Below are 24152 nucleotides of genomic sequence, written 5' to 3'. Positions count from 1 at the left end.
CTCCTCTGTCACTGATGACCTGTGTCTGTGAGGGTCTGAAAGCAAACTTCCAAAGCAAGAACGTGATTGGGAGAAGTGTTTGTTGTGAGAGCTGAAATAACTCTAGAAACTTGGATGTTCATGTGTGTGTGTGAGTGTGTGTGTGTGTGTGTGTGAGAGAGAGAGAGAGAGAGAGAGAGAATGAGTGTGTGTGTGTGTGAGAGAGACAGAGAGAGAATGAGTGTGTGTGTGTGAGAGAGACAGAGAGAGAGACAGAGAGAGAATGAGTGTGTGTGTGTGTGTGAGAGAGAGAGAGAGCGAGAGAGAGAATGAGTGTGTGTGTGTGTGTGTGTGTGAGAGAGAGAGAGAGAGAGAGAGAGAGAGAGAGAGAGAGAATGAGTGTGTGTGTGTGTGTGTGTGAGAGAGAGAGAGAGAGAGAGAGAATGAGTGTGTGTGTGTGTGTGTGTGTGTGTGTGTGTGTGTGTGTGTGAGAGAGAGAGAGAGAGAGAGAGAGAGAGAGAGAGAAACTGAGACCACAAAATTTATCTATGTGGGAGACACAGAACACCCCAAACATTGATTCAGAACACTGCTGTAAAAACCCATTGTTATGAGCTGGGGGATTTCCATGCTCATTACACCCATTTAATATCAACCGCTCAGGAGACTCAGTTTTCTCTGATCACCTAAACGACCATCACTGACTTTGGTTCCTCCCTGAGATGCCATCCATACCAAAGTGCTATCTCTCCATAAGTCATAGACCGTGAGCGTGTTCTTTCACAGAACACCAGGGAAAAGGCAGCTGTTCTTAACTTTCAAAATGTTCACGTCCAAAGCAGTTTGGCATATTTAAATTTTTTGAACATATTGAACTGCAAACCTCCAGGGACCCTCAGCAAATTTAGTGTTCACTGTGGTGTGATTTGAATTTTTATAACGAAATCTGTCAACAGGTTGGGTGTACTGAGGTTTTAAAATTTCTTCCCATTCCTTGCTTAACAAACTCTAGGTCCAGTTTCCTGACAATTATTTCAAGAAAGCACACATAAATCTTATCCAGTTATATTTTTATGATGTTATGACAGGAACTTCCATTTGAGAGCTATGGGAAAGCCAGCCCTATGGCACACAGCTTTAATCCCAGTACTCGGGAGACAGAGGCAAGTGAATCTCTGAGTTTGAGGCCAGCCTGGTCTACAGAGTGAGTTCCAGGATAGCCAGGGCTACCCAGGGAAACCGTGTCTGGAAAAACAAGCAAACAAAACAAAAAACAAACAAACAAACAACAACCCAAGCTACTGAAGTCCTACACTTTCAGGAAACCATGTCTGGAAAAACAAACCAAAACAACCAAAGCTACGGGGTCGCACACTCTCATAGTGTAGCCTGCAGCAGGAAACCTGGGGAATTGCTCACAGTGCTCTGATTGATTTCACAATAATATGAACCTGTGGAAACCCACGTGGACTGGAAGGACTCGGGAAGAAAGTAGTCCAGTACAGGAGAAAAACAAACTAGCAGCTCTTGCAACATCTTGTGTTGTGGTTCCATGGCCCCTGGGGACAGGGGTGTGTTCTTGTCCTCTGAAATGTACCAAAACATTTCACCGGCCAACTCAGAACTGGGCTTTGATGAATAGCTCCAAAGCCAGGGTAGGAAGCCAGGAGCAATGGGCCAACTAGTTTATGTCCATGGCCTGAAGCCATAGTATTAAAAAAGGGGGGGGGGCTTTGAGATAAAACCAGGCATATTTCTTTAACATTTCCTAGTTTTTGGTTTGCTTTGTTTTGTTTCGTTGTTTGGGGTTTTTTTGGGGTAGGGGTTGGTTTTTTAGCGTGATTTTTTAATTGGTTTGGGCTACTTTTCTTTTTCCCTTTTTGAGGTACTAGGTATCAAAATCAAGGCCCTGTCCATACTCCACCACCGAACCACACTCCCAACCTAGTTAGGAAGTTTTAATAAATACTGAAGAAGCCAACATGTCTCCAACAGGCAAAGGCTCTGCAGTCCCCTCTTTGATTTGCTTATTTGGTTGTTTTGTTCTTTGAGTCAGGGTTTCTCTGTGTAGCCCTAGCTACACTGGACCTCATTCCTGTAGACCAGGCTGGACTTGAACTCACAGAGATCCGCCGGCCTCTATCTCTTGAGTGCTGGGATTAAAGTCATGTGCCCCCACCGCCCTTCTTGTATTTGAAATTAAACACACACATACATGCACACACACTAACACAGACACACACACACGCACACACACTAACACACGCAAGCATGTGTACACACACACACGTGTGCACACACACACGCACGTGTGCGCACGCACACACACGCTAACACACACACTCGAGAGCACACACACATGCATGCACACGCACGCACGCACTAACCTGGTGGGTCAATGTTCTCCAGTGAGGAGTTGAATGAAGATCTTCTAATGCACTCTCATGCCTGACTTCCAGGCTAGGATAGCGAGCAGGGTCCTGCAGATAGAGGAAAAGAACAGTGGGAATTTAAGTCAACCAGAATGTTCTAGGGGAGAACGCTGGTGCAGCTCCCAGCAAACATCTCTACCCTAAAGTCTGGAGTTGATTAAGTCTTCACCCTTTAAATCTAAATGCCCTCCTGACCACAGGACAGGACCCTGCAGGTACATTTCCTCCTCCATGATGGGACAGACCACGCGAAATCAGAATATCACTCACTGCCACCGTCTCTGTTCTATTAGATTATTATCTGGTCATCACTATTTTCTCAACCTTGTCTAGATAGACAGACTTGCTCTCCTAAGTAGCAGGAGGGAGGTATGCACCAATACAGCAACAGAAAGAAGTCAAATAAAACAGAAGAAACAAAAGTCGATACGCAGAAAAAGTCAGAACCAATGCCCATTATAGCAAATGTCCCCAAAGCTGCTTGGTGACATCTGCAGGCACAGAGAAGGGCAGAGGGGGCACAGCTGCCGTCTCCCCACAGAAGGGACCTCTGAGAACAGACAGGAGGTCAGGCACTACTTTATAGAAGACGTTAAATGGTAAACTTCATGATTTAACTTTTATAATTAAAAAAAATTTACTAGAAAATAAAGCTGACAGCAGGTAGTATTTTCAAAGAGAGGAAGGTAAATGGTGGCAGACGTCAAATTTATCAGCGGATTCACCAAGAACTGTATTGTTCGCTGGTCATTGGGAGTGAGGGTCTATAGTTGCTTTATTTTCTCACTTTTGGAGACCTGGTGGAAATACGTCATTTATATATGATTTCCAGCTCATCATCGTGAACATCTGATATGGCCTATTGGTTCTTATTTATTCTCATCTATACTGAGAAGGCAGCCTTTCAAGACCCCCACGAGAGGACTTCCTGTCCTCTACTAATTTATTTATGTATTAACTTTAGGAATTCTTTGAGAGCTCTGTATAATGTGTTTTGATCCAATTGGCCCCCTCTCCCAACTCTTCCTTCTGACTTAAAGTTACAGTCTGATTTCTGTACAAGGCAAGGAGTCCTGGCTTCTCGTCTAATTGGGTTACCTGTGGCAGCAGGTTAGTGAGGACAATTAGGTTTAAGTTCCTTTCACCCAGAAAATGCTTTTCAGAGAACTTTCTCCAGGTGTGCTTTCTCTGGGCAGCAATCACGTGACCCTGTGCTCAGGGAAAGCAGGACAGGAATGCCTGAGGGTCACCAGCATTGCTAAGAACTGTCATTCTACCAGCATCCTCTGAATCGCTGGCGACCACGCCGAGCCTCCTCCCTCTGCTGACTCACGTGCCAATATGGGGGTGACCGCCATCCAAGAATGAATAAGGGTGAACCCAGACAAGGAATCACATACAATAAGGTAAGCTTCAGCAGGTGAGAAGAGAATGTATTCACCTCCTTAACAAGTTTTCTCAGCATTATACAGACAGATGAGAAGTCCTAATAACTTGAGGTGTCAAGCGAACCCCTGTGCAGGTCTGTGCCCTCCTTGCAATCCCTCCTCAGACATACAGCCATCCGCGAGACCACCCAGTGAAAGCCGTCGGGAGGATGTGATTCTAGTTTCTCATCCTTTCCGGTCCATGGATGCTCAGCAGGGTCGGCTGCCCTGCTTTGGGCATCACGGTCCACACAATGGCCCCACTCACCATTCTCTTCAGATTCTGGCACACCTCCAGGTAGAACTTGAAGAGAAAGCTGATAATGAGGGTCCTCTTGAACTCCACCTTCCCCCCGGGAGCAGAGCCGGGAAGGGTGACTTCATTCAGAACCAGCCTGCACGCTGTGTGGAACATCTCTTCATCCCAGGGCCTGTGAGAGACATGGGAGGAGACTCAGTCTTCCAGGGCTCATGATCTCACAGGCTGGGCTAACAGATAAGGCCCAGGGCTGCAGTCTTTATGGGAAGCAGGAGAGCAGGGTCTACAGCCAGGCAAGCAGAGTTTAGGACGCTCGGCTACTCTCCAAGCATCTGGCTGGGTCTCACCATATCCTCACCCAACAGAAGTCCTTAGTTCAAGAGTCCCTGCCTCATCTACTCCTAGACATTTCTGTATGCCAGCTCCTGGGGTAGCACTGTGTGTACTCGCATATGTAACCTGCTCAGCCACTCATGAGGTAGGTTTGGTTCTCTTTAACAGGACACAAAATGGAGGCTCCATGGTGTGAAATAGGCTGACTGAGTTAAGTTAAGGAAGAAAAGAGAATGAGGTAAAAGATGCACCAGGCAGTCTGAGCCACCGAAGGCTTAAAACACACGTGCTGAATCACTGCTCTCTCTTAATTCATCTAGAAAGTTCTCAGGAAAGATTAGCTATTGTTACCTACAGATAAAACAGCTCAGGTAAGCAAAAGAGAAGGTTAGCAACCAGTTAGCACATGCTCTATTTTTAATCAGAATAAGATCTTCAGATTCCCCATAGAAAAGAATATAAATTTATACAAGAAAAAATGAGCATCTGACCCCCTTTCTGTCTCTGTCTTTCTTACATACACATATGCAAACACTCATGTATACACACCAGACACACGTGCTCACACATCATACATGCTCACACACTATGTACACAGATTACAGATGCTCATCTCTGAATTTGCTAAGAAGCAACATGGATGATGATATCTGGTTGGCGTTCCCAGCCATCAAACTGAGAGATCCCAAGCATTTTGTCTTCTTTCTGTTGCAGCTTCCCACAGGGCAGGTGGCTCAGGTACCTGGAAGCTAAGAACACAGCATCTCACCTTCCGATGAGTTTCTGGCAGGAGTTCTTAGCACTGACGGTGGTCGGACCAACACCGCCATACACAATGGAGAGCTCCTTAATGTCGTCACCTCCCTCTCTAAAGAGGACTCGCATTCCAGAATTGACAATTGCTAGTGCATTCTGCTGGCGCTGGGCTTGTCTGAAGGCTGACACAAACTCCCACTGAGGGAAAGAAACACAAACAGAACTCTCTTGAGAGACAACCCCATGCTAAAGAGGTGATTTGATTTCAGCCCTTTCTGGCCTCTGTTGTGTGTTCCCTAAGTTCAGATGCTGGAATTTTAAATCTCAGTACTCCAGTTCTTGGGGACAAGGTAAAGAGAAGCCCTAATAAATCGGGACCCTAATCCCAACTGACTGGTGTCTGTGAAAAGACAAATTGGACAGAGACATGAAAAGGACCACAAAACGCTAGAAGAGAGGCAACTACGGTCAAGGTCCAAGGTCTTAAAAGACGTCCCCAACCCTACTGACACCTCGATATCAGAGTTCTAGCCCCAGACATCCCAGGAACTAAAGGTCCATTATTTTTTTTTAAATCTTTTTTTTATTGAGAAAATGAGAAAAAAAAAACAAGTTTCCACCTCCTCCCAGCCTCCCATTTCCCTCCCCCTCCTCCCACCCTTCTCCCCTTCCCCCCACTCCTTTCCCCCTCCCTCTCCAGTCCAAAGAGCTGTCAGGGTTCCCTGCCCTGTGGTAAGTCCTAGGTCCTCCCCCCTGACGAATATCTTGCATATCATCATAGAACCTTCATCTGGTGATGGATGGAGATAGAGACAGAGACCCACACTGAAGCACTGGACTGAGCTCCCAAGGTCCCAATGAGGAGCAGAAGGAGGGAGAACATGAGCAAAGAAGTCGGGACCACGAGGGGTGCACCCACCCACTGAGACAGCAGAGCTGATGTATTGGGAGCTCACCAAGGCCAGCTGGACTGTGACTGAAAAAGCATGGGATAAAACCAGACTCTCTGAATATGGTAGACAATGAGGGCTGATGAGACGCCAAGGACAATGGCACGGGGTTTTGATCCTACTGCATGCCCTGGCTTTGTGGGAGCCTAGCCAGTTTGGATGCTCACCTTCCTAAAGCTCCATTATCTGAGCCACTCTGTGTGCTTCTTTGGGACGGCAGTCTGCCTAAACCGTCACATCTCACGTGGCAGGTTTGATTCTCCCACACTACAAATGAGGAGCAATGGACTTGGGGTGATTCATTAATTAGTTCAAGTCTTGAAACCAGAACTCAAGCCTCAGGATATCCAGCTCCAAACCCGTGCTTTCCCCTCCAAGTTGCCCTGCAAATGTCTTTTCAGCTTCGTTCAGGCCCCAGGATCTAGGCAGAGCTGTCTCACTTAGGAAGACGTCGGAAAGGGCAAAAGACTTTAGAGTTTGGGGCAGAGGAAGAGGGAAGAAGGTCTCCTAGTTCTAGAAGTGGCAGGGGCTACACAGCAAGGTGACAGTGACTGTGTCCAAGTCCCCCTGCACCAGTGGCCTCTGTCACTTCCTAGAGCACACACACGTCTGTGTCCTGAGCCCACACAAGCCACAGCCGGTGGGGCCACTCGATGTGGAGAGGAAGGGCCATCCTCACCTTCCTGGAACACGGGATGCTCACTGAGACCAAGACTTCCTGAGGCCTAAGATCCGCATCTGGACTCTTGCGGAGAAACTGCTCGCTTACAGGGATCTGTCGATCTCCATCTGTGGAAACATGACACCTTCTCTGGAATCTTCAGTCTCTTGAATCAACTTCCCAAACCTGGGAAATGATGCTAGGGGCTGTTGTGGGTGGTAGTGTGTGTGTGTGTGTGTGTGTGTGTGTGTGTGTGTGTGTGTGTGTGATGTCTGACAGAATCTTAATATGTTTCCTCTAACCTAGCCCTCCTCCCTGGGACAGACTGAGCGACTTCTCAGACTCAGCAAGGTAAAGGAAATTATTGATGTTATAGAGAACAGTCATGTTCCACACAGGACTTACTGCCTCCCCAGAGGGAGAGAAACAATCAAGCTTAGTAACTCCCCGAGCAGAAACTGCTGTTACCTTTGGACCGTACGTTGAGGGTACAGTTCCCCACAGCCAGGAGGGGATTCAGATCAGAGTCAAGATGTCTGCTCACGATGTGGCCCCCTAGAGACTTTAAAAAGTGGTCATTGTCAGTTCTGTTACACAGTTAGGAAGCACAAGCACTAAAATAAAAGTCAAGCGATGCATCGGAGAGCGGTTCCTTTAGTTTGTTTTAAAGAGCAGGAAGGAGTCACCAGTTACAGTCATAGAAGTCACCATGCCAGAGTTGACTTGCTAAATACATACAGCCATGTTCCTGATCTGGGACCCGGCCAGAGTTCTGAGGTGCTTCAGGAGGGCGCGGTACATCTGTGTCTTCTCTTCGGGAAGCTTCCGGACCACATCAGCCAGAATTTCCTTCACCTGTTCCAGGCTGAGGCCAGCACCGAGGGTCAGCCCTGAAATAAAGTCTCCTGTGAGTAGTGGCACGCAGTCAGTGATGGCCTCCAAGAGTTGGACCAAAGCTACAGGCACGGAAATCTTTATATTGGATCCACGCTACTGTGCTATCGGCTGTGGTGGTGATGGTGACGGTGATGCAGGTGGCGTGGGATTGGCGGTGATGCGTGGATCGATGGTGGATTCGGTGGTGGAGAGCGTGAAGGTTGGATTCCTTGAAGACTGAGTCTATCACACATTATACTGATAGTAATAACAAAAACCTCCACAAATGTAAACACAACCATGAGATATTAATAGGCTCGCTTCAGAGATGGGAAAACTAAGACTCAGCTCAGTCACGGTCCTAAGATCTTAGATAAATTACGTCATCACCAAGAATCGGATTTCAGGAACTTTATCCTGAGGACTGCCGGGTCTCACTGCCATTTAACCAAACTCCCTTCGTGAGAATGACACAGGCCAGACTGCAGAGGCTTAGCACCCCCTCTTTTCCTTCTGCCTTGCTCTGGAGAGCAGTCAGCATGTCTCATTCAGCTGCATCTTCTCCTCCATGGCCCAGATTCCCCTTGAATCCTTGTTAGTTTCCCTGGTACTGCAGAGAGGAAAGTCCCTCAGTGACTGTCTGACTTCTCAGACAGGGTCAACTGGGACTTCAGAGAATTCTGCCTGGACTCCCTCCAGACACTCCCGGCTTTGTCTGAAGAGAAACTGGGAAGTCTACCTAGAAACAGCTCTCCGCTGTCCATCGCTGGGCTGAGCTGCAGACCAGAGGAGTACACCGGGGAAACACAGAGGGAAGAACTCACCGTCACCGGCCTGGCTCACAACACACATCTCTTCAATTCTGTCAGGAGAAATTACGACGGGGTGGAAGACACCTTTAAACTTTACTTCTGGCCCTGAGGGAATGTGGAAGAGACACAGGATTAGAATAAAAAGATTTTAACTACTCTCTTAAATTTGAATTATGATTAACCCCATGTCTTGGGACATATAAACATTGTTTCCTTTTTATCGGGCTGTTTATTGCAAACCACAGGCAGAGACAGTGACTGCTAAAACTCGGGGACTCTTTAGAATTGTTAGCCCTAAAACTTGTGCTGTATGGCACACTCAGATGTCAGTGGAAGAAGATCCTGGGGGCCCTGCAGAGAGATGGGCAGCCACCCTAGGCCTATGTGGAAAAGGAGAAGGCCCTGACACTGCCTGAGACACCACCTAGAGAGGAAGGACAAAGAAGTTTCAGGATGAGAGCTGATGTGGTCCCCAGATGGAAAACCAGAGCACTGGCACCCCTGATGCTGACCTACCATGGGGCCAGCCTGTGCTCAGTGAAGCCCAGGCTAGCCCTGCTGCTGGTTTAGCATGGGGCCAGCAAGCCAGCCTCTGCACCAGTGAAGCACAGGGCAGGCAGCTTTCTCATGCTGAAACATCTCTTAAACAACACTGGGTTTCCTGGCTGTGGTCCTGACAACACACCCACGTGAAGCTTGTTTCCCTCATATCCCAGGGGGTTCGCATACCCACAGAGGTGTTCCCCATCACGATGGGGGCCTGGGGATACTTGAATTTAACTTCCACGAGTTCCTTCAGAGTCACTGGGGAAATCCACGTCATTCTCTCGCCACTGAACATTCTGGTCTTGGGTGGCTGTTTCTCAGCCATTGTCTGTTGAGAAGGCAACACGGATACGAGAGCTTGAGACAAATTTCCCCCCCCCCCCTTTTCTCATTCGATTTTATTGAAACAGAGAAAAGAAATGCTTATCTTCTAAAAACTAAATTCTGTGACATAAAGTTGAGCCCCACCAGGGGTCAGAGTTCAAAATTAAAGACTGGCAGTGTTTAGACCTGGAAACTGAAGCTCCCATTGGCCCTTGGGAAACTCAGAGTAACTCATTTTGATGCTCACTGACATAAAAATGTGCTCGGTTGGTCAAATCCTTCTACAGAACATGAACTTCTGCATAGACAGGAGAAACGAGTCTACACTGAAGCCCATTGACTGTGCCTCCTGGCTTTGACAGACGTCATCAGCTGTGTCTCACATCCCAGCCCTCCTGGCATCTCCACCCTCCCCTCTTTTCCTCCTGCTGGGCTCACACTCTCTGGACTCTGGGGTGAGGATGACGGGTGAGCATTGCCTATTTGTCCATCAGTTTGTTCTTTATATAATTTTACTAATTCCTTGAGAATTTCGTGTATGAACACATGTACTTTTATTATATTTCCTCCCATTCCTCCACCTAACTCCTCCAAAATTCACCTCCCACCCTCCCAGCCGACTGAGTACACTCTGTGATGTCCATAGACTCATGGATATGGGGTCATCCACTGGGTCATGGTCAACCTAGAAGTGGTCACAGCCTTGAAGAAAACTGACCCTCCCTCCCCAGTTGCCTTTAACTTCATCAGCTAAGGGTAGAGGCTGGCAAGACTCTCACCTCTCCATGCTGAATGTTGACTGGAATGAGCATGTGTAGGCAATGAGCATGTGTAGGCAATGAGTTCATGTCATTTCTAGAAGACATTAATTCCACCCTCTTTTCTCAAAGGTCCCTGAGTCATGGAGGGAGTGGGTGTAATGTAGATGTCCCATTCATGCTGAGCTGAGCACCCACAAATTCTCTGCCCTTTGACAAGCTGTGAAGTCTGCATTAACCCCTGTCTGCTGCAGTGCGTGTCTCTGATGAGGTCAGAGAGCTGTGCCCTCAGCTTTTGACAAGACTCCCCCTGACATGTCACCAGGAAGGTGAGCAGCTGCCTTCCTTACCATTAGCTCTGGAGGAAATATCAGCTCCTGGGTTGGGTCCAGAGGCAGAAACTCCTCTTCTGAGAAGAGTTCTGGACTTGTCTTTAAAAATAGAAAATGACAGAAGTTACAGAAATATCCCCTATTCTCAGGGGACATCTCTCCCTGTGGGTACCCCAAACCAGAGGCAGGTTGAACTTTAGAAGGTTCGTGAACACACTCCAGTTTTCCTATTCATTCTTAGCAACATACCTTTTCCCTAAAAAAAAAAAAATACCCTATAACCACTCATTGGCATAGCTGAACATACAGGCTTGGTGCTATTATCAAGTAAAGCGATGGTTATTTGAACACAAGTACTGCAATGCTGTGCCAGTCAATCTGATAACCATGGCAACTGCTTAGTTACAGGTGTGCAGGTAAGGTATGCAGCATGGATACGTTGGAGGAAGGGGTGGTTCACCTTCCAAGTGAGCCAGGGATGAGCACAGCGGGACTATCTCATGAAATTCATAACAGCATGTATTTAGAAACCTATGTTATGTCTAGAAATTCCCACTTAATATTTTTAGAATATGGTTAAGTACAGGTAATTCAGATTGCAGGAAGAGAATCTGTAGATAAGAGGTGACTACTGTATTATTGTCTGGCACCTCTACTTCAAGTTTTTATGCAACAAGACCGGAAGAAGATGCTCAGACAGTCCAGGGATGGTGGCGCGTGGATCATGAACTTGGGAGACAGAGGCAGGAACAGCAGGAATTCAAGGCCAGGCTTAGTTCTAGGATCATCTGAGGACAGAATGGGCTCCACAGGACCTCATCCCCCCCCCCCCAGAAGAAGACAGACAGACAGGCAGACAGAGGACAAACAGGAGCGGATTGGTCATAGTCCCAGCTGCCAGCCAAGGACTCTGCTGCAGACCTGACCTCTCATAACTCCTCAGGTCTTAGAACACCTCTGCGGTCCTCAGCTCCCTACCTGTTCCCTTCGAGTCTGGGGACAGCGGAGAGGACAGGCAGGAGCAGGCAGACATTGAGGACCTAAGGGAGACCTAGAGTCTCGCCTCTCCTGTCATTGTTCTTCTGTCTCCATCTCCACTCTGCTTCTGGTCACTAAAGATGCTGTTTAACAACCGAGAGACCCTGGGGGCCAGTGCTTTTCTGTCCTGCAGATGGCAGCGTTTGAGCAGGACTGATGTGAGCAATGAGGGACCATGTGGATGCGACAGGTTTATAAACAGATTATTAATCTTCCAGTTGGTATGATAATTGCATCTATTTGTGGGGCAGAGTGACATTACACGCACGTGCATGAGAAGATCTTGTTATTGTTTAGCATCTGGTATCTCAGACGTGAATTGGTTCTTTGTCGTGAGAATGATAAAGATTCTACTAGTTATTCTGAAATAACAACCCATTGTCAAACAAAGTCACCCGGCTATGCTACAGAACAATTAGAAGGCATCAGCCTGCTGCACCGCGGACCTGCTCATCCTCCTTCTCTACCCCCAATGGGGACAGTGAGAATAGGAGAGGGAACATCTCAACCCGAGCAGCCACTGATTCTTCCAAAGACTCGGTGAGCAGCTGCTCATGTCTCAAACAAATGTATGAAAGCGTCCCCATTCACAGACCTCATCAGCTTCCTGAACTTCCGCCAACCCATTGACTCCTCGATCCCCGTTACAGCACACCCCATTTTCTTTACTTTGACAGCAGCCAGAAGCCTAGTGGGGAAAACAATACAAAAATGAGCCAATGAGAATTCCCTGGGGGTTCGATTGTTAACTGGGTGCCTACAGCTGCAGAACCAATATTGTAAGGCGTTGTAAAAGAAAACCATCTACCCTTCAACACATCGAAGGTAATGCTAATGAAAACCAAGTATACACAATTCTGAATGCCAGCGATTATTTAATAAAGTTTATAAAGGCCTTACTAGATAATCCTGTTATACAGCAATAAACATTAACCATGTTAATTATTGACACTAACAATATTTAAATACCGCTAATAGTAGTAACAAGAATTGACAGGTTGTTCTGATCTTATCTATGAGGTATTGATTCCATGGTTCACCTAGGAGGAGTGACCTTCTAGTGGTGGGGGAGGACCAACCATGACGGAACGTGTGTTAAAATTCCACAAGAGCTTATTGCTTTATATAATAGTTTAAAAAACAAAGAAAAAAAGCAACAACTTTCAAAACTTTTTATTAGTTCTATTTTTATTAGTCTATTCTATGACTGAGTATCTTACTAACTGGCACGTGGTGGCCCTGTCCTGGAGAAGGACTGCCTCCACTGTCAAACAGTCCAGTAAACACACGCAGAGGCACAGGGACCACTGGACCACACTGTGACCAGGGCTATGCTGGACCACACTGTGACCAGGGCTATGCTGGACCTTACTGTGACCAGGGTTATCCTGAACCATACTGTGACCAGGGTCATGCTGAGTCACTCATACATACACATCACGCTTGCAGGGGTCTACGGGCACCCAGGCAGGTCCCTAACTTAGGCAAACAGGTCAAGAGCAACTTCTTGGCATGAATGACTTACGGCCAACTGCAAACTTCTTGGATGCTCACAATTTGACTACCCAGGCAATGATATTAAGCCTCCTGCCCAGGACAAAATGACACACAGAATTGTAGACCTAGAGCTAAGAAGTGGTCCTGTCTTAGTAAAAATGACTGTTGCCATAACACACCAGGGAACTCCTACACTGCTTTGTTTTATTTCCTGGAAAACACATTTGGCCATGCATTCCTTTCTACTCACTTTACAGAAAGTCTTGCATGCATCGATTATGGGCCTGTATCCAGTGCAGCGGCACAGATTTCCTGAAGGAGACAGAGCAGGTCTGGTTACTCAAGGGCCCCAGACAGAGCCATGGAACGCCAGGTGAATGATGGCATGAAGGACCCCATCTTAGAAGAAAGCTCTGCCTGACGCCTTCATTTTGAAATTTTGCGTTTGAGATTTCCTTTTTACATCAGCATCCTGGGATATTTAGCCAAAGTCCTGGAGTATATTTTAACATCTCGGCCATCTGTCCTTATTCTCTGTAGACACATCTTACACCCTCTTCTTAGGACAGATGCTCAAAGGACACAGTAATTTTAAGACAAAAACTTGTTCTGTAGTTGCAATCAAGAGCTCAATTTAAAACAATAGCCACTTTGTTGAGACGCTACGGACCCTCATGTGTCTAATCAACTGATTAGTGATTGGTGTATCTGAGATAAGTATTCCCAGTCTGCTCTGTGAGCAGACCTAACACTCTGTTTCCTCACGCCATTTATTTATTTAACCATTCAACCAGAAGGAAGGCATCTAACAAAAGATCGACCCTCATGACAACTGTTTATATAGCATAGTACCAATAGCTGTGGGGACCAAGTTGCGTTTCTTGGACTTACTTATTTCAAATAATAAACTTTGCAACCTTTGATTATTCCTCATTTTCTCCTTCTCCAACCTCAGGTAATCGCTATTCAATCACCATTCTTATCCCTGCTGCTAATGTTCTACTCCAGGTTGTCCATATGATACAGTGTTTGTTCTCCTGGGCCTGGCTTGTTTCTCTTAGCATCCTGTGCTATGGTCCATGGGTGTTGTTACTAGTGAAGGATTTTCCTCTTTTTTTAAAGACAAAAGGAAGATTCCTCTCAGAATTAATACTTACCATGGCAGCTATCAGTTTTGACAGAGGCAGAGCAAAGGGAGGAAGGAGAGACACATAGAGAGGGAAGTTTAAGTTGATCAAAGCTGCTCTGTAACAGTAAAGAAAAGGTGGGAAAAGTGGGTAGATTCTGAACCTGGAGGCGATTACACACACAAGTGACTGCAATAGGTGGTTCGGTCAGTGTTTCTCTCACAGTGGGTCTGTGTCCTTACCCCACCCCAATATGAGGTCACATTATAGTTGTGTGTGTGTTCTATGTACTCATCTGTCGGTGTGTGTACCGTGTGTGTGAGTACCCGCGGAGACTGGAGATTGGCGCTGGGGGTCTTGCTCAATTTCTCTCCACCTTTTTTTGAGACAGAGTCTGGAACCTGGAAGCTGGCTGGCCAATGAGTTCTAGGGGTCCCCCAGTGTCTGATGCACCCTCCTCCCCCAGGACAGTGGTTATACACCATCTGTCCCTGACTTTTACGTGGGTGATAGTGACCAAAACTCGGAGGACACTGACTGAGCCCATTTCCCCAGCTCCTGCGGCCTCATTTTAGAAACAGCACAAGATCGAGTTCTCCGCTGAGAGATTTCCTCAAATCTTCATCATTTATACATTTCCCACCCTTGTCTTAAGCTATTAAAATTTGAAAATCCTCCATCAGTGTTTATAACATAAACAGCCATAAAGCAAAATGTGACCTCCTGGAAATCAGGCAGGATCCAGGTTAGGTGCTGGGTCACTTCTTTCTGCCTGTGTTTGCTCGGAGTGCCCCTGAAATATTTTGTAGAGGAAGCAAACAAGCAAGCTTAGACTCATGTTCCCTGGACAGGAAAATAAGAGGTAAGAGACAAAGAGAAATAGAGCCAGGGAGCATTTCAGCAGACAGACATAGAATCTAAGAAGCTATTAATGCTTAGAATGTGTTCAGAACGTTATCAATGAATTTACACACATGTGTGCACATGAGATAGATGATGATGAAGATAGATGATAGATAGATATGATAGATAGATAGATAGATAGATAGATAGATAGATAGATAGATGATAGATAGACGATAGATATGATAGATAGATAGACAGACAGACAGACAGATAGATGATAGATGGACAGACAAACGGATGGATAGACAGACAGAGAGAGAGAGTCATTAAAATAAGCATCCCTAGCAGATTTCGGCCCAACTTCCAGCTGTACTCAAAGATAGTCTCTGACCCTTGCTCTGGGGTGGGGAGGGCGTCTATCACAGGACTTAGAAGCTACTTTTGCTAAGGAATCTTTTGCTGACTCTTCCCTTGGGCCCCCAGGCAGTGATGGTAACCAAACCCAGCATGACACCTGCCACCTCTACCGTCCTTTCCATCTGTCTCCTTTGCCAAACACCCCAGTGGGATTCCAGGTGGACTCTGCATGGCGGCCTGAAATTCCTCAGAGTGTGCATCCAAAGCCTCTATTCCTCTCTTCCAAGTCCATGTGTAGATCCGGTTTGCAGATTGACATCAAGAAATCAATGCTTCTGCTTACAGGGATCATTTCTAATACACCACCCTCTCTAAATCTCAGCTTCTCCTTCTACGAAATGACGATAATAATGGTAACTATCTTGTAAACATATTTAAATGAGTTTCCAAATAGCATTTAATTCAGCACATGACATGTAGGATGTGTCCAATTATTTCTGTCATTATCACATAAAAATGAGAGCATACTTACCCCCTAGGGCATCTGTCAGCTGATCTAGAGTGGGCTCTGGATGGTTCCTGAGCAGGGCATACATGGACATCACCATCCCGGGGGTGCAGAATCCACACTGTGTGCCGTGACACTTGGCGATCCTCTCCTGGAAGCAAAGGTTAGAAATGCAGACCTTGCGCTCTCTTCCAGGCCTACAAAGTCAGAGCGGTGTCCCCAGGGCATTCTTGAGCTCACTGCATTTGGAGAGGAGGCCCCCCGAAAGCCCACATCTCAGGCGGCTTCCCTTGGGCCAGTCTGATAGTTGAGCCTCATAAACTGCTCGGCTTGACTTCAAACAGTGGTTCTGAGACTTTGCATGGCCAAGGAGTTTGTGATTTCCACCTCAGCAGCACGCCAGATCAAGTGACTGTTAGGTTAGGCTGAGGGAATATTGCATGTCTGTGAAAGACTCCTCAGTGTGCAGGGGGGGTGTGGACCCCTGCAGCAGAGAAAGGGCTTGGAGAAATGACCAAACTCTGTTCAAGTTGAAAAACTTGGGAATGAACATGGGCACAACTCCACACCTCTCTCTCTCTCTTTCATGAGTGTTTACATCTTCCTCTGACAAGTCTAAGCTCACACAGCATTTGGGATGGGGTGAAGGGGGGTCTGATTCTTTTAATTCAGCTTTTAAATAAAGTTATTTTTCAATTTCCAACAACAACAACAAAACTGTATGTGTCAATGCACGTGGCTGGTGTTTCCTTCTGGGTTTGGGGAGGTACAAGATGGATATCTCCCTCTAATTGGAACGCAGAGGAAACAAAACCGGTCAGGCCAGCATCTGCCTAGGAAGGGGAATCTTCTAGTCTTCCAAGAGCACCTTCCCGAGAAGTCAGCTCCTCATCCGTCCCCGCATCCCAGCTTTATCCTCAGCTCCAGAGACTTTTACTGTCATCCCTGACCAAGCAGCAGGGTCCAGACGTTCCATTCTCAGGCCCGGGGCCTCAGAGTCCCTTTAGGGAGCGGTGCAGCCTCACCTGAATAGGGTGGAGTCTGGTAGTGGTGCTCCCTATGCCTTCCACTGTGGTGACAGCCGCGCCATGCAGAGAGCAGATGGGGGTCAGGCAGGCGTTGACAGGATGATGCCTTCAGAAGCAAAGAGAAGCACAGGTGACAGACTGCACGACGTCCCGTGACAAGGGGACCGAGCGCCCCGTGGGCACCTCCCGTGTGTCTCATTCTCAGCACTTAGGCATGTTACAGAAACGGTTCTAGAATCGGAGTGATGGATTCAGGGTCACAGCTGGAGAGCCGGTGGCAGAATGGAAATTAGACCTCATGATTCCAACCCCTGAAAGCTTCCACCAACCTAATTATTTCCCTCTCAAGTCGGGGCCGACTCTCTCTAATCGCAACTGACTGGCTATGAACTAAAGCCGCTTTCGTCCTGCGGGTGGAGCTGGGTGAAGGCTACGTGGGTGGTAAAGTGAGTTTACTGTCGCTCTTCAGAAGAAGAGGTAGCGCCAGGTGAAGAGCTGCTCCACCCCACAGGACCACTGCTGAAGATGCCCGATGTGTGGCTCAAAGTGGAGGAGAGGACAGAGCTGAACGAGATTCCCCAGCCTCTTAAGAAAAGAAGCCCATGATGGGCAGAGCTGAGAGAACGCGCTAAGCTTTCACTGACTATAAAGCCATCATTCCCCTTTAGGGGCTAAGGATAAGGCAGCATGGTGACCCAAGATCTCCTGAAGCATCGGTAAGAGAGGAGCCCAAAGAGAACTTCCGGTACCCCAAAGAGCTGGCAGCCAGGCTGGGAGGCAGGGAGTGGTTTCCCAGCCAATGCAGGCCCAGCATAGCTCTGGCTGCTGCTCAGATCCTCGACCTCATCTGGAACGTAGGGATGAGGAAAGTGGTTTGACAGATGCATGATGGGAATATCCCAGAAGACGAGAGAGACGGGAACAGATGGAGATGTGGAACAATAATGCGTTGGAGATAATACAGAGCGCGAACAAAGCAACAGGTGGCTGTGAGCAGGAGAGTGAGGCCGCCTGATCCTTTCCTGAATGAGAGGTCTCTGGCTTACAATGGAGAACGCACGTGTAGGACCACGGAGAAGTTAGCGGGCCCCCACTACGCATGCGTGACCACGGCTGTCTCCTCCATGGTTATCTCGCAGAGGCCTTCCTTCCTAGACGGCAGAGTCGGCGGCCTTTCACCTCTGCTGAGGTCATGTTCCCACCCTTTCTGTATTCCTGTATATCCCTGGGTCCCCAGCACCTGCACAGGTCTTCCCACACGGTGATGTACCATGCACCGTCGCCAAGAGAGGAGGAAATAAAGCTGGTACCTGATCGTCTTGGTGCTGGGGTTGTACCGCGAGACCATCACCGTGCAGGCGCCACAGCCTCCCCCTCCGCAGCCGTACTTCGTGCCTGGGAGTCGGACTGGAAGAGGCTGAGTTAAAGATCGCGGTGTCTATGGATTTATGTCCAGAATAGCCAGGACTTACTACAAAACACCATTATAGTCATGCATTGAAAAGATTCATGTAGACTCACCAAAGGCCGCTGCTTAAGTCTGATAACTTCCTGTTTCCTTTTGTGTGTTACGGATTGCACCCGTCCTTTGTATGGAGCTGGAGCTCAGTCTGCCAAACACAGGGCCAGACTGCAGAGGAGGCTGTGCCTGGCAGTGCTCTGAGAATGTGCAGGTGGAGGCACACTGTATATCTGCCCTTATCATCGTGTGGGTCTCCGATGTTATATGATGTTAAAATGTTATGTTATAAATGCTCTATGAAATGTCTGTGTCACACTAGAAACACAGTGAGTCATTTGCCTGCATCTGGTCAGCGGAGACTTCTAACTGCTCTCTCAAATATCTTCTGTATGTGTGAACATCAATTGTTAATAAAGGAACTGTTCTGGGCCTATAGCAGAGCTATAGGGGACAGAGCTAGGCAGGGGCAGGCAGGGGGAACTAAACTGAATGCTGGGAGAAAGGAGGCAGAGCCAGAGAGAAGCCATGGAGCCTCCAGAGAAGGATGCGGCGATACACAGATTAATGGAGATGGGTTAAATTAATATGTAAGAGTTAGCCAATAAGAAGCTAGAGCTAATGGGCCAAGCAGTGTCTTAAATAATATAGTTTCTGTGTGATTATTTTGGGGCTAAGCAATTGGGAACTCTAACAGGCAAACATAGACCCTCAGTCTCACAGACTCACAAGCACACGCTCTCACAGCACACAGCAAAGGATACGGGTCTTCCTCAGGTACGGTAACAGCATCATCTCAGGGTCGGCATGCTTTTCTATCACCTGTGAGAGAGAAACACAGTGATGGGCGCAAGAGCTGGTATGAGTTATGTTCACACCGCTTAGGACCCTGCCGACCTGCGGGAAAGGCACCCGGGATGTGCAAGCATTAACATCGCAGGGAAAGTGTAACCGTCCAGCCCTGCCTGTCCCTCATCCGGAATCATCACTGTTTCCTAATATCACAGCTGTTTCCACTCCCAGGAACACTGGCGACTCTACCCTGCTTCTCCTAGAAAGACCCTAGAGCAGAACAGAGCAGTGGAGCAGGGAGGGAGAAAGGCAGGAGAGAGGGGAGATTCTGGCAGAGCGGAGTGTCCGAGAGAAGGATGCAGCTAACGTAAAAGAGTCGTTTGCCAACTTAGTGGAGACCGTGACCAGCCATGTCCCCAGATACCTAGACTAAGGAGCAAATGCCTGTGCAGAGCCATGCAGGGCTGTGCAGCTAGGCACACGCAAGGGTGTGCAGCTAGGCACACGCAAGGCTGTGCAGCTAGGCACACGCAAGGCTATGCAGCTAGGCACACATAAGCAACTGGGCTGGCAGAGAGCCATGTGCAGAAACTGATGAGTTCATGGTCCCCTGGGATCCCCCTTTCTCTGTTTTGATTAAATTATTTAAAAACTAATGTTTTGAGCATGCATTGCTGCACAGACATATATGTAAGCAACACACACACACATAATAAGACTTGAATTGAATGTTTTAACTTATCATATAAAATAATGGACTTGTGGCATTTTTACTTTGTTTTTAACTCATCCCCTCCCCCTGAGGGCCACCAGCGTGTATCCTCTTCTGTTTTCATGTCCCACACATCTGAGATTCCTTCAGCCGTCACAGAACAGGCAGAAGAAGCATGGCTTGCTTTAAACGCCAATCATCCTTCTCCACATTGTGCTACTTCGTCCCTCTGGGAAGGAAGGCGGAGAAGGCACACACCCAGTGCTGACTCCTCCCCTGTGACTCTACTCGGGTACCGGCAGGACAAAGCAAGCCCTTTTGAGGAACATGCAATAAGGAAGACTGTGCAATATGATAAGTTTGGCCTTCAGACACCTTCATGTTAATTGAGTTTACTCTCGTCCCTCTTTTCCCCAACCGGCTCAGAGCCTCTCTCTCTGCCAGGACATCTAAGGTTTGAAAACTGGGATATTTCTAACTTTCTCTTTCTTTCTGCCCACTGCAATCAGCGTCACCAGAACCTGGTCCTTGGATGTCTGACAACGATTCTCCGCTACACCGCCACCACCAGCACAGCCTTTACCATCCAGAGCCTCCACAGTTAGAACAGGCGACTCACAGAGCTCTCTGTGGTCTCTCTGCAGCCTGAGACCCTGGTCTGCAGGAGCAACAGCTCTAAGACACAATTCTGATCACCTGTGCAGCTGCCATGCCCCCAGAGAACTCCTGAACCTGCCACACACATGTTATGACCCCCCTCTTCTGCTCTGGAACCAGGATTTCCTGGAGGGGAATCAACTTCAGTGAATTAAAGCCAGAGTCCCTGTGTTTGAAGCTTTCAACTCCTGGCAGTGTGTCTTTTATGCCACTCGAACTCAGACAGTACACGGACTTTTAACTTTCATTATATCTGCATTCAGTGTTCCTCTTCTGAAGAACAAACAGTAAACGCCGGAGGGCTGCTGTGCAGGTCACCAGAGCCCCTGAAGGTCTTCCAGGAGGCCTTGCAAAGGCAGACCTGAGTCACAGAAGTCCAGATTTTCCTAGGACCCTTCTGTCCAGTGGCTTTTTGTGCTTCTCTGAATAGCCCCTCACTCTCAACTTGCTGACCAGGGTTGAAACACATGCTTCACTAAAACTGGAAGGGACAAAAACGGGAGGGGAAAGCTGACATAATGTTGGTTTGTTTTGTGGGATTGGGGGACAATTCAAGAACCAAACCAGTATTTCTAGAGACTATTTTACAAGGGGTCACAGAACATTTGGTCCCAGGACCGGGTCCAAGGCTCCTGGAAGCCCCCAGCGGTGCCAACAGTGGGACTGAGAGATTATAGGAGCCTTCAGATAAGAAAGGGCTCATTTACTCTTAAATATCATTAGAACACAAGCTGCACTACTTGCGAAAAGCTCCCGTTTGGAAGCAGGGAGGGAGAACGCGAGAGACGTCAGACTCAATAGTCTGCAGCCTCAGTGAACTAAACCCCAGCATCACCTGTACTCTGGCTCCTGGCCACGTCTCCAGCCCCAGCAGTTTGTTCTCTGAGCATGGAAACATCCTCCTGCCCCAGGGCCTTTGCCCCTGGATTTCTCTGCCTCAAATGTTCTTTCTCCACATGGATGCTTGGCTACTTCCTCCCACACACTGCCCCGAAAGACCAAAGCGTCCCCTTCACCCACCCCATCAGATCCTGTCCATCTCAGTGTTCTTACAGCAGCGCTGTCACCACCCGACAGCACTCTCTCCATTTCTTTATATGCACGTCAGCTGTTACCCCAGGACATGTTAACGCCACACGGGCAGGGGCCTCATCACTTCTGTGGTTCGCTGTATCCCAGAAACCCAAACACAGTTTGGCATATGATAGACTGATAACAAAACCACAGATTGAATATTCATGATCACTTCTTGTGCAGTAAGAAGCATGGCCCCCCGTTAGTAAAGGAGTGGGCTCCCTGAGGCCACCTCGGTGAGCAGCAGGCATGTAAAGGACCCCTGCTTGTTTAGTGTGGACAGAAGACTCCCCGTGCTTATTCTGCTATGCAAAAGAAAACACGAAGGAGCAAGGCAACCCTTTCACCCCGTTAGCCTAGCTTCCCCTCACGCTGGTCACTTGGAGTCCTAATGGAGCTCATGAAGGATCCATCTTATCCCATGTGAGGCCCATAAAGCGAGGGGGAGGGACAAGAAGTTTTTTAGTAGGGCTTGTATAATTTCAGAGATCCTGTGTTTCAAGAAAACACTTTACAAACCCACAACTCTCTGAATCAACTCACGGCCTCAGAACAGACACACGAAAGTCTGGTGCTAAACCTCCCGTGGCTTCCTAAGGCTCAGCCAGTGCCAGCCAGGGCAGGGGCTCCGTTTGTCCATAGCCAAATGCAGGAGCCACAGGGGACCCAAACAGAGGAACACTGTCACTGTGGACAGCAGGGCTCTGCCCACCCCCTCAGTGCACCATCAGTGTTTACCGAGAACACTCCGAGTAAGCCAGCTCACAGCCAGACCTCGACTTTAAATGATGCTCAGGGACTTTGCTGTCTGCAAGCAACAGGCTTTGCTTGGAACAGTCGTAAAGGTCCTCGGAGTCAAAGCACACACACAAGTAAAATAAAACGAACTGCTGCAGTCAGCAGAGTCCCTAGAGCCTGGCTCTGGCAAGCTGGGCTGTGCCAGGAACTTGCTTTGACTTCACAAACCAGGGCTTCCTCTGAGAAAGAACAGGGAAGCTTGAATCAGCGCATCACTGTGGTCCTGTCAAAGTGGGAACGGCTCCCAGGACAAGCTGGAAGATGCTGTTAGCCGGGGCTTTGAGGGTGGGAAGGGCTGGATTCACAGTGCTGGATGGATAAGAACGGAGCTCTTTTTCCCTGCCCTTTGAGGAGGGGCTGGGCTAGGGTATCCTGCTATGGCCAGGGAAAGGGGATGTTAGGAAGGAAGAGGCCCTGGGATTCAGGCAATTTTGAAACTTGCCCTTAGACCCTTAGTCTTTTGTGTGCAAGTAGTGAGGCAAAGTTATCCACGCCAAGGTCTCAGGGAAAGCAGGGACAGGATGAGAAAGGACCAGGCACCTGCGTGGGCAGCCCCGGGGCTCTCACCTTCCTGCCATTCACGAAGAAGAGCAGCTGCGTGGGCTCCATGGCTCCAGAGGTTCCCAGCAGGTCCTGGGCAGCACCAGACACCAGAGAGAATAAGTTGCCTGAGACGAGGGGAGGGGCTTGCCCGCCCAGAAAGTTCTGGAAGAGCTGGTGCTGCCTAGTTCCTAACCAGAAAACTTTCCGGACATCTATGGAGCGTGCCAAGCAGGTGACACACGGAAATCTTGCAGCATCTTTTCAATTTTGCTTCACAACAGGCTGCAGGCAAAGGAGGTCCCGGTAGCTGGTGCCAAGGGTTGCTCATTGGAAATGGCTTCCTGCTCATTTGAATCTTCTCTGCTTGTTTAGGGGGAGGTCAGGCTGTCTGTAGTGCTGAGTCACTTCCTAGAGAACAGTGCCCTTAAAGGCAAACAGCCACATTTATTTACTAGGAAAAATCTTACCTACATACTTAAAAACCTGCGCTCTGAGGGCAACTTTTGGTCCATCTCTTACATTATAAAACTTGGGAAATCTCAACTGAGATCAAAATCGTTTTCATACTTTGTCTCACTTAGTGCACCGTCCTAGATGATGTTGTTCCTGCAAACACATCTTCCCCCTCCCTCCCAGATAGGGCTTCTCTGTGTAGCTTTGGCTGTCTCTTAGTAGATTGCCTAGCCTCACAGATCTCCGGCTGCCTCTGCCTCCCGAGTGCTGGGCTACAGCACATTGTTATTGGGAAACTTGCCAAGTTTGTACATAGAAGAGAATAACCCACATCTCCAGAGCTCCAGGGGCTTAAGTGGTGAGTAGTTAGCACCTCCTGGCTTCCTGTGTGTCGGCAAGAAAACTTCAGATGCAGTGTTTTGTGCTTAAATGCATCAGTAGACACAAAGTACGTGAACACACATGCATACGCACGCGTGTGCACACACACACATTTTTTTCCTTCCTTCCTTCCTTCCTTCCTTCCTTCCTTCCTTCCTTCCTTCCTTCCTTCCTTCCTCCTTCTGTCCTGCAGAACTGGGGCAGAGTCTCACTATATAGCTATGGCTAGTTTGAAATTTACTAAGCTTATGCTTCCTGAGTGCTGGGTTTAAAGGTGTGCTCCACCACATCTGGCATGCTTTTCCTTTTTTGAAAAATGCTTTGTTTGATAGAGGCTGGGGAGACAGCTCAGTGGTTAGGAGCACTTGTTACCCCAATAGAGGACCAGGTTCAATTCCAACGCCCACAGTCATCCATAACTCCAGTTGTAGGGAATC

General features: G+C 48.0%; 1 protein-coding gene across 1 annotated transcript in view; it reads right to left on the bottom strand.

The window, feature by feature from the left end:
• The window catches only part of LOC142839952 (aldehyde oxidase 1), a 50117-nt gene extending 26885 nt beyond the window's left edge, over window positions 1–23232 (bottom strand). The window contains exons 1-16 of the mRNA XM_075956389.1: window positions 22906–23232; window positions 19070–19127; window positions 18157–18253; window positions 16844–16952; window positions 15843–15969; window positions 13231–13292; window positions 12079–12171; window positions 10464–10544; window positions 9215–9359; window positions 8498–8590; window positions 7536–7687; window positions 7266–7359; window positions 6816–6925; window positions 5200–5384; window positions 4107–4269; window positions 2367–2459 (exon numbers count right to left, since the gene is read on the bottom strand). Coding sequence (XP_075812504.1) covers window positions 2367–2459; window positions 4107–4269; window positions 5200–5384; window positions 6816–6925; window positions 7266–7359; window positions 7536–7687; window positions 8498–8590; window positions 9215–9359; window positions 10464–10544; window positions 12079–12171; window positions 13231–13292; window positions 15843–15969; window positions 16844–16952; window positions 18157–18253; window positions 19070–19127; window positions 22906–22947 — 1704 coding nt within the window. The 5' untranslated portion in view covers window positions 22948–23232. The remainder of the gene's footprint in view (window positions 1–2366; window positions 2460–4106; window positions 4270–5199; window positions 5385–6815; window positions 6926–7265; window positions 7360–7535; window positions 7688–8497; window positions 8591–9214; window positions 9360–10463; window positions 10545–12078; window positions 12172–13230; window positions 13293–15842; window positions 15970–16843; window positions 16953–18156; window positions 18254–19069; window positions 19128–22905) is intronic.
• Between the last annotated feature and the right edge of the window lie 920 nt (window positions 23233–24152).

This window comes from Microtus pennsylvanicus, chromosome 22, assembly GCF_037038515.1.
Source record: "Microtus pennsylvanicus isolate mMicPen1 chromosome 22, mMicPen1.hap1, whole genome shotgun sequence".
Taxonomy (NCBI): domain Eukaryota; kingdom Metazoa; phylum Chordata; class Mammalia; order Rodentia; family Cricetidae; genus Microtus; species Microtus pennsylvanicus.
This window is presented reverse-complemented; position numbering and strand designations above follow the sequence as displayed.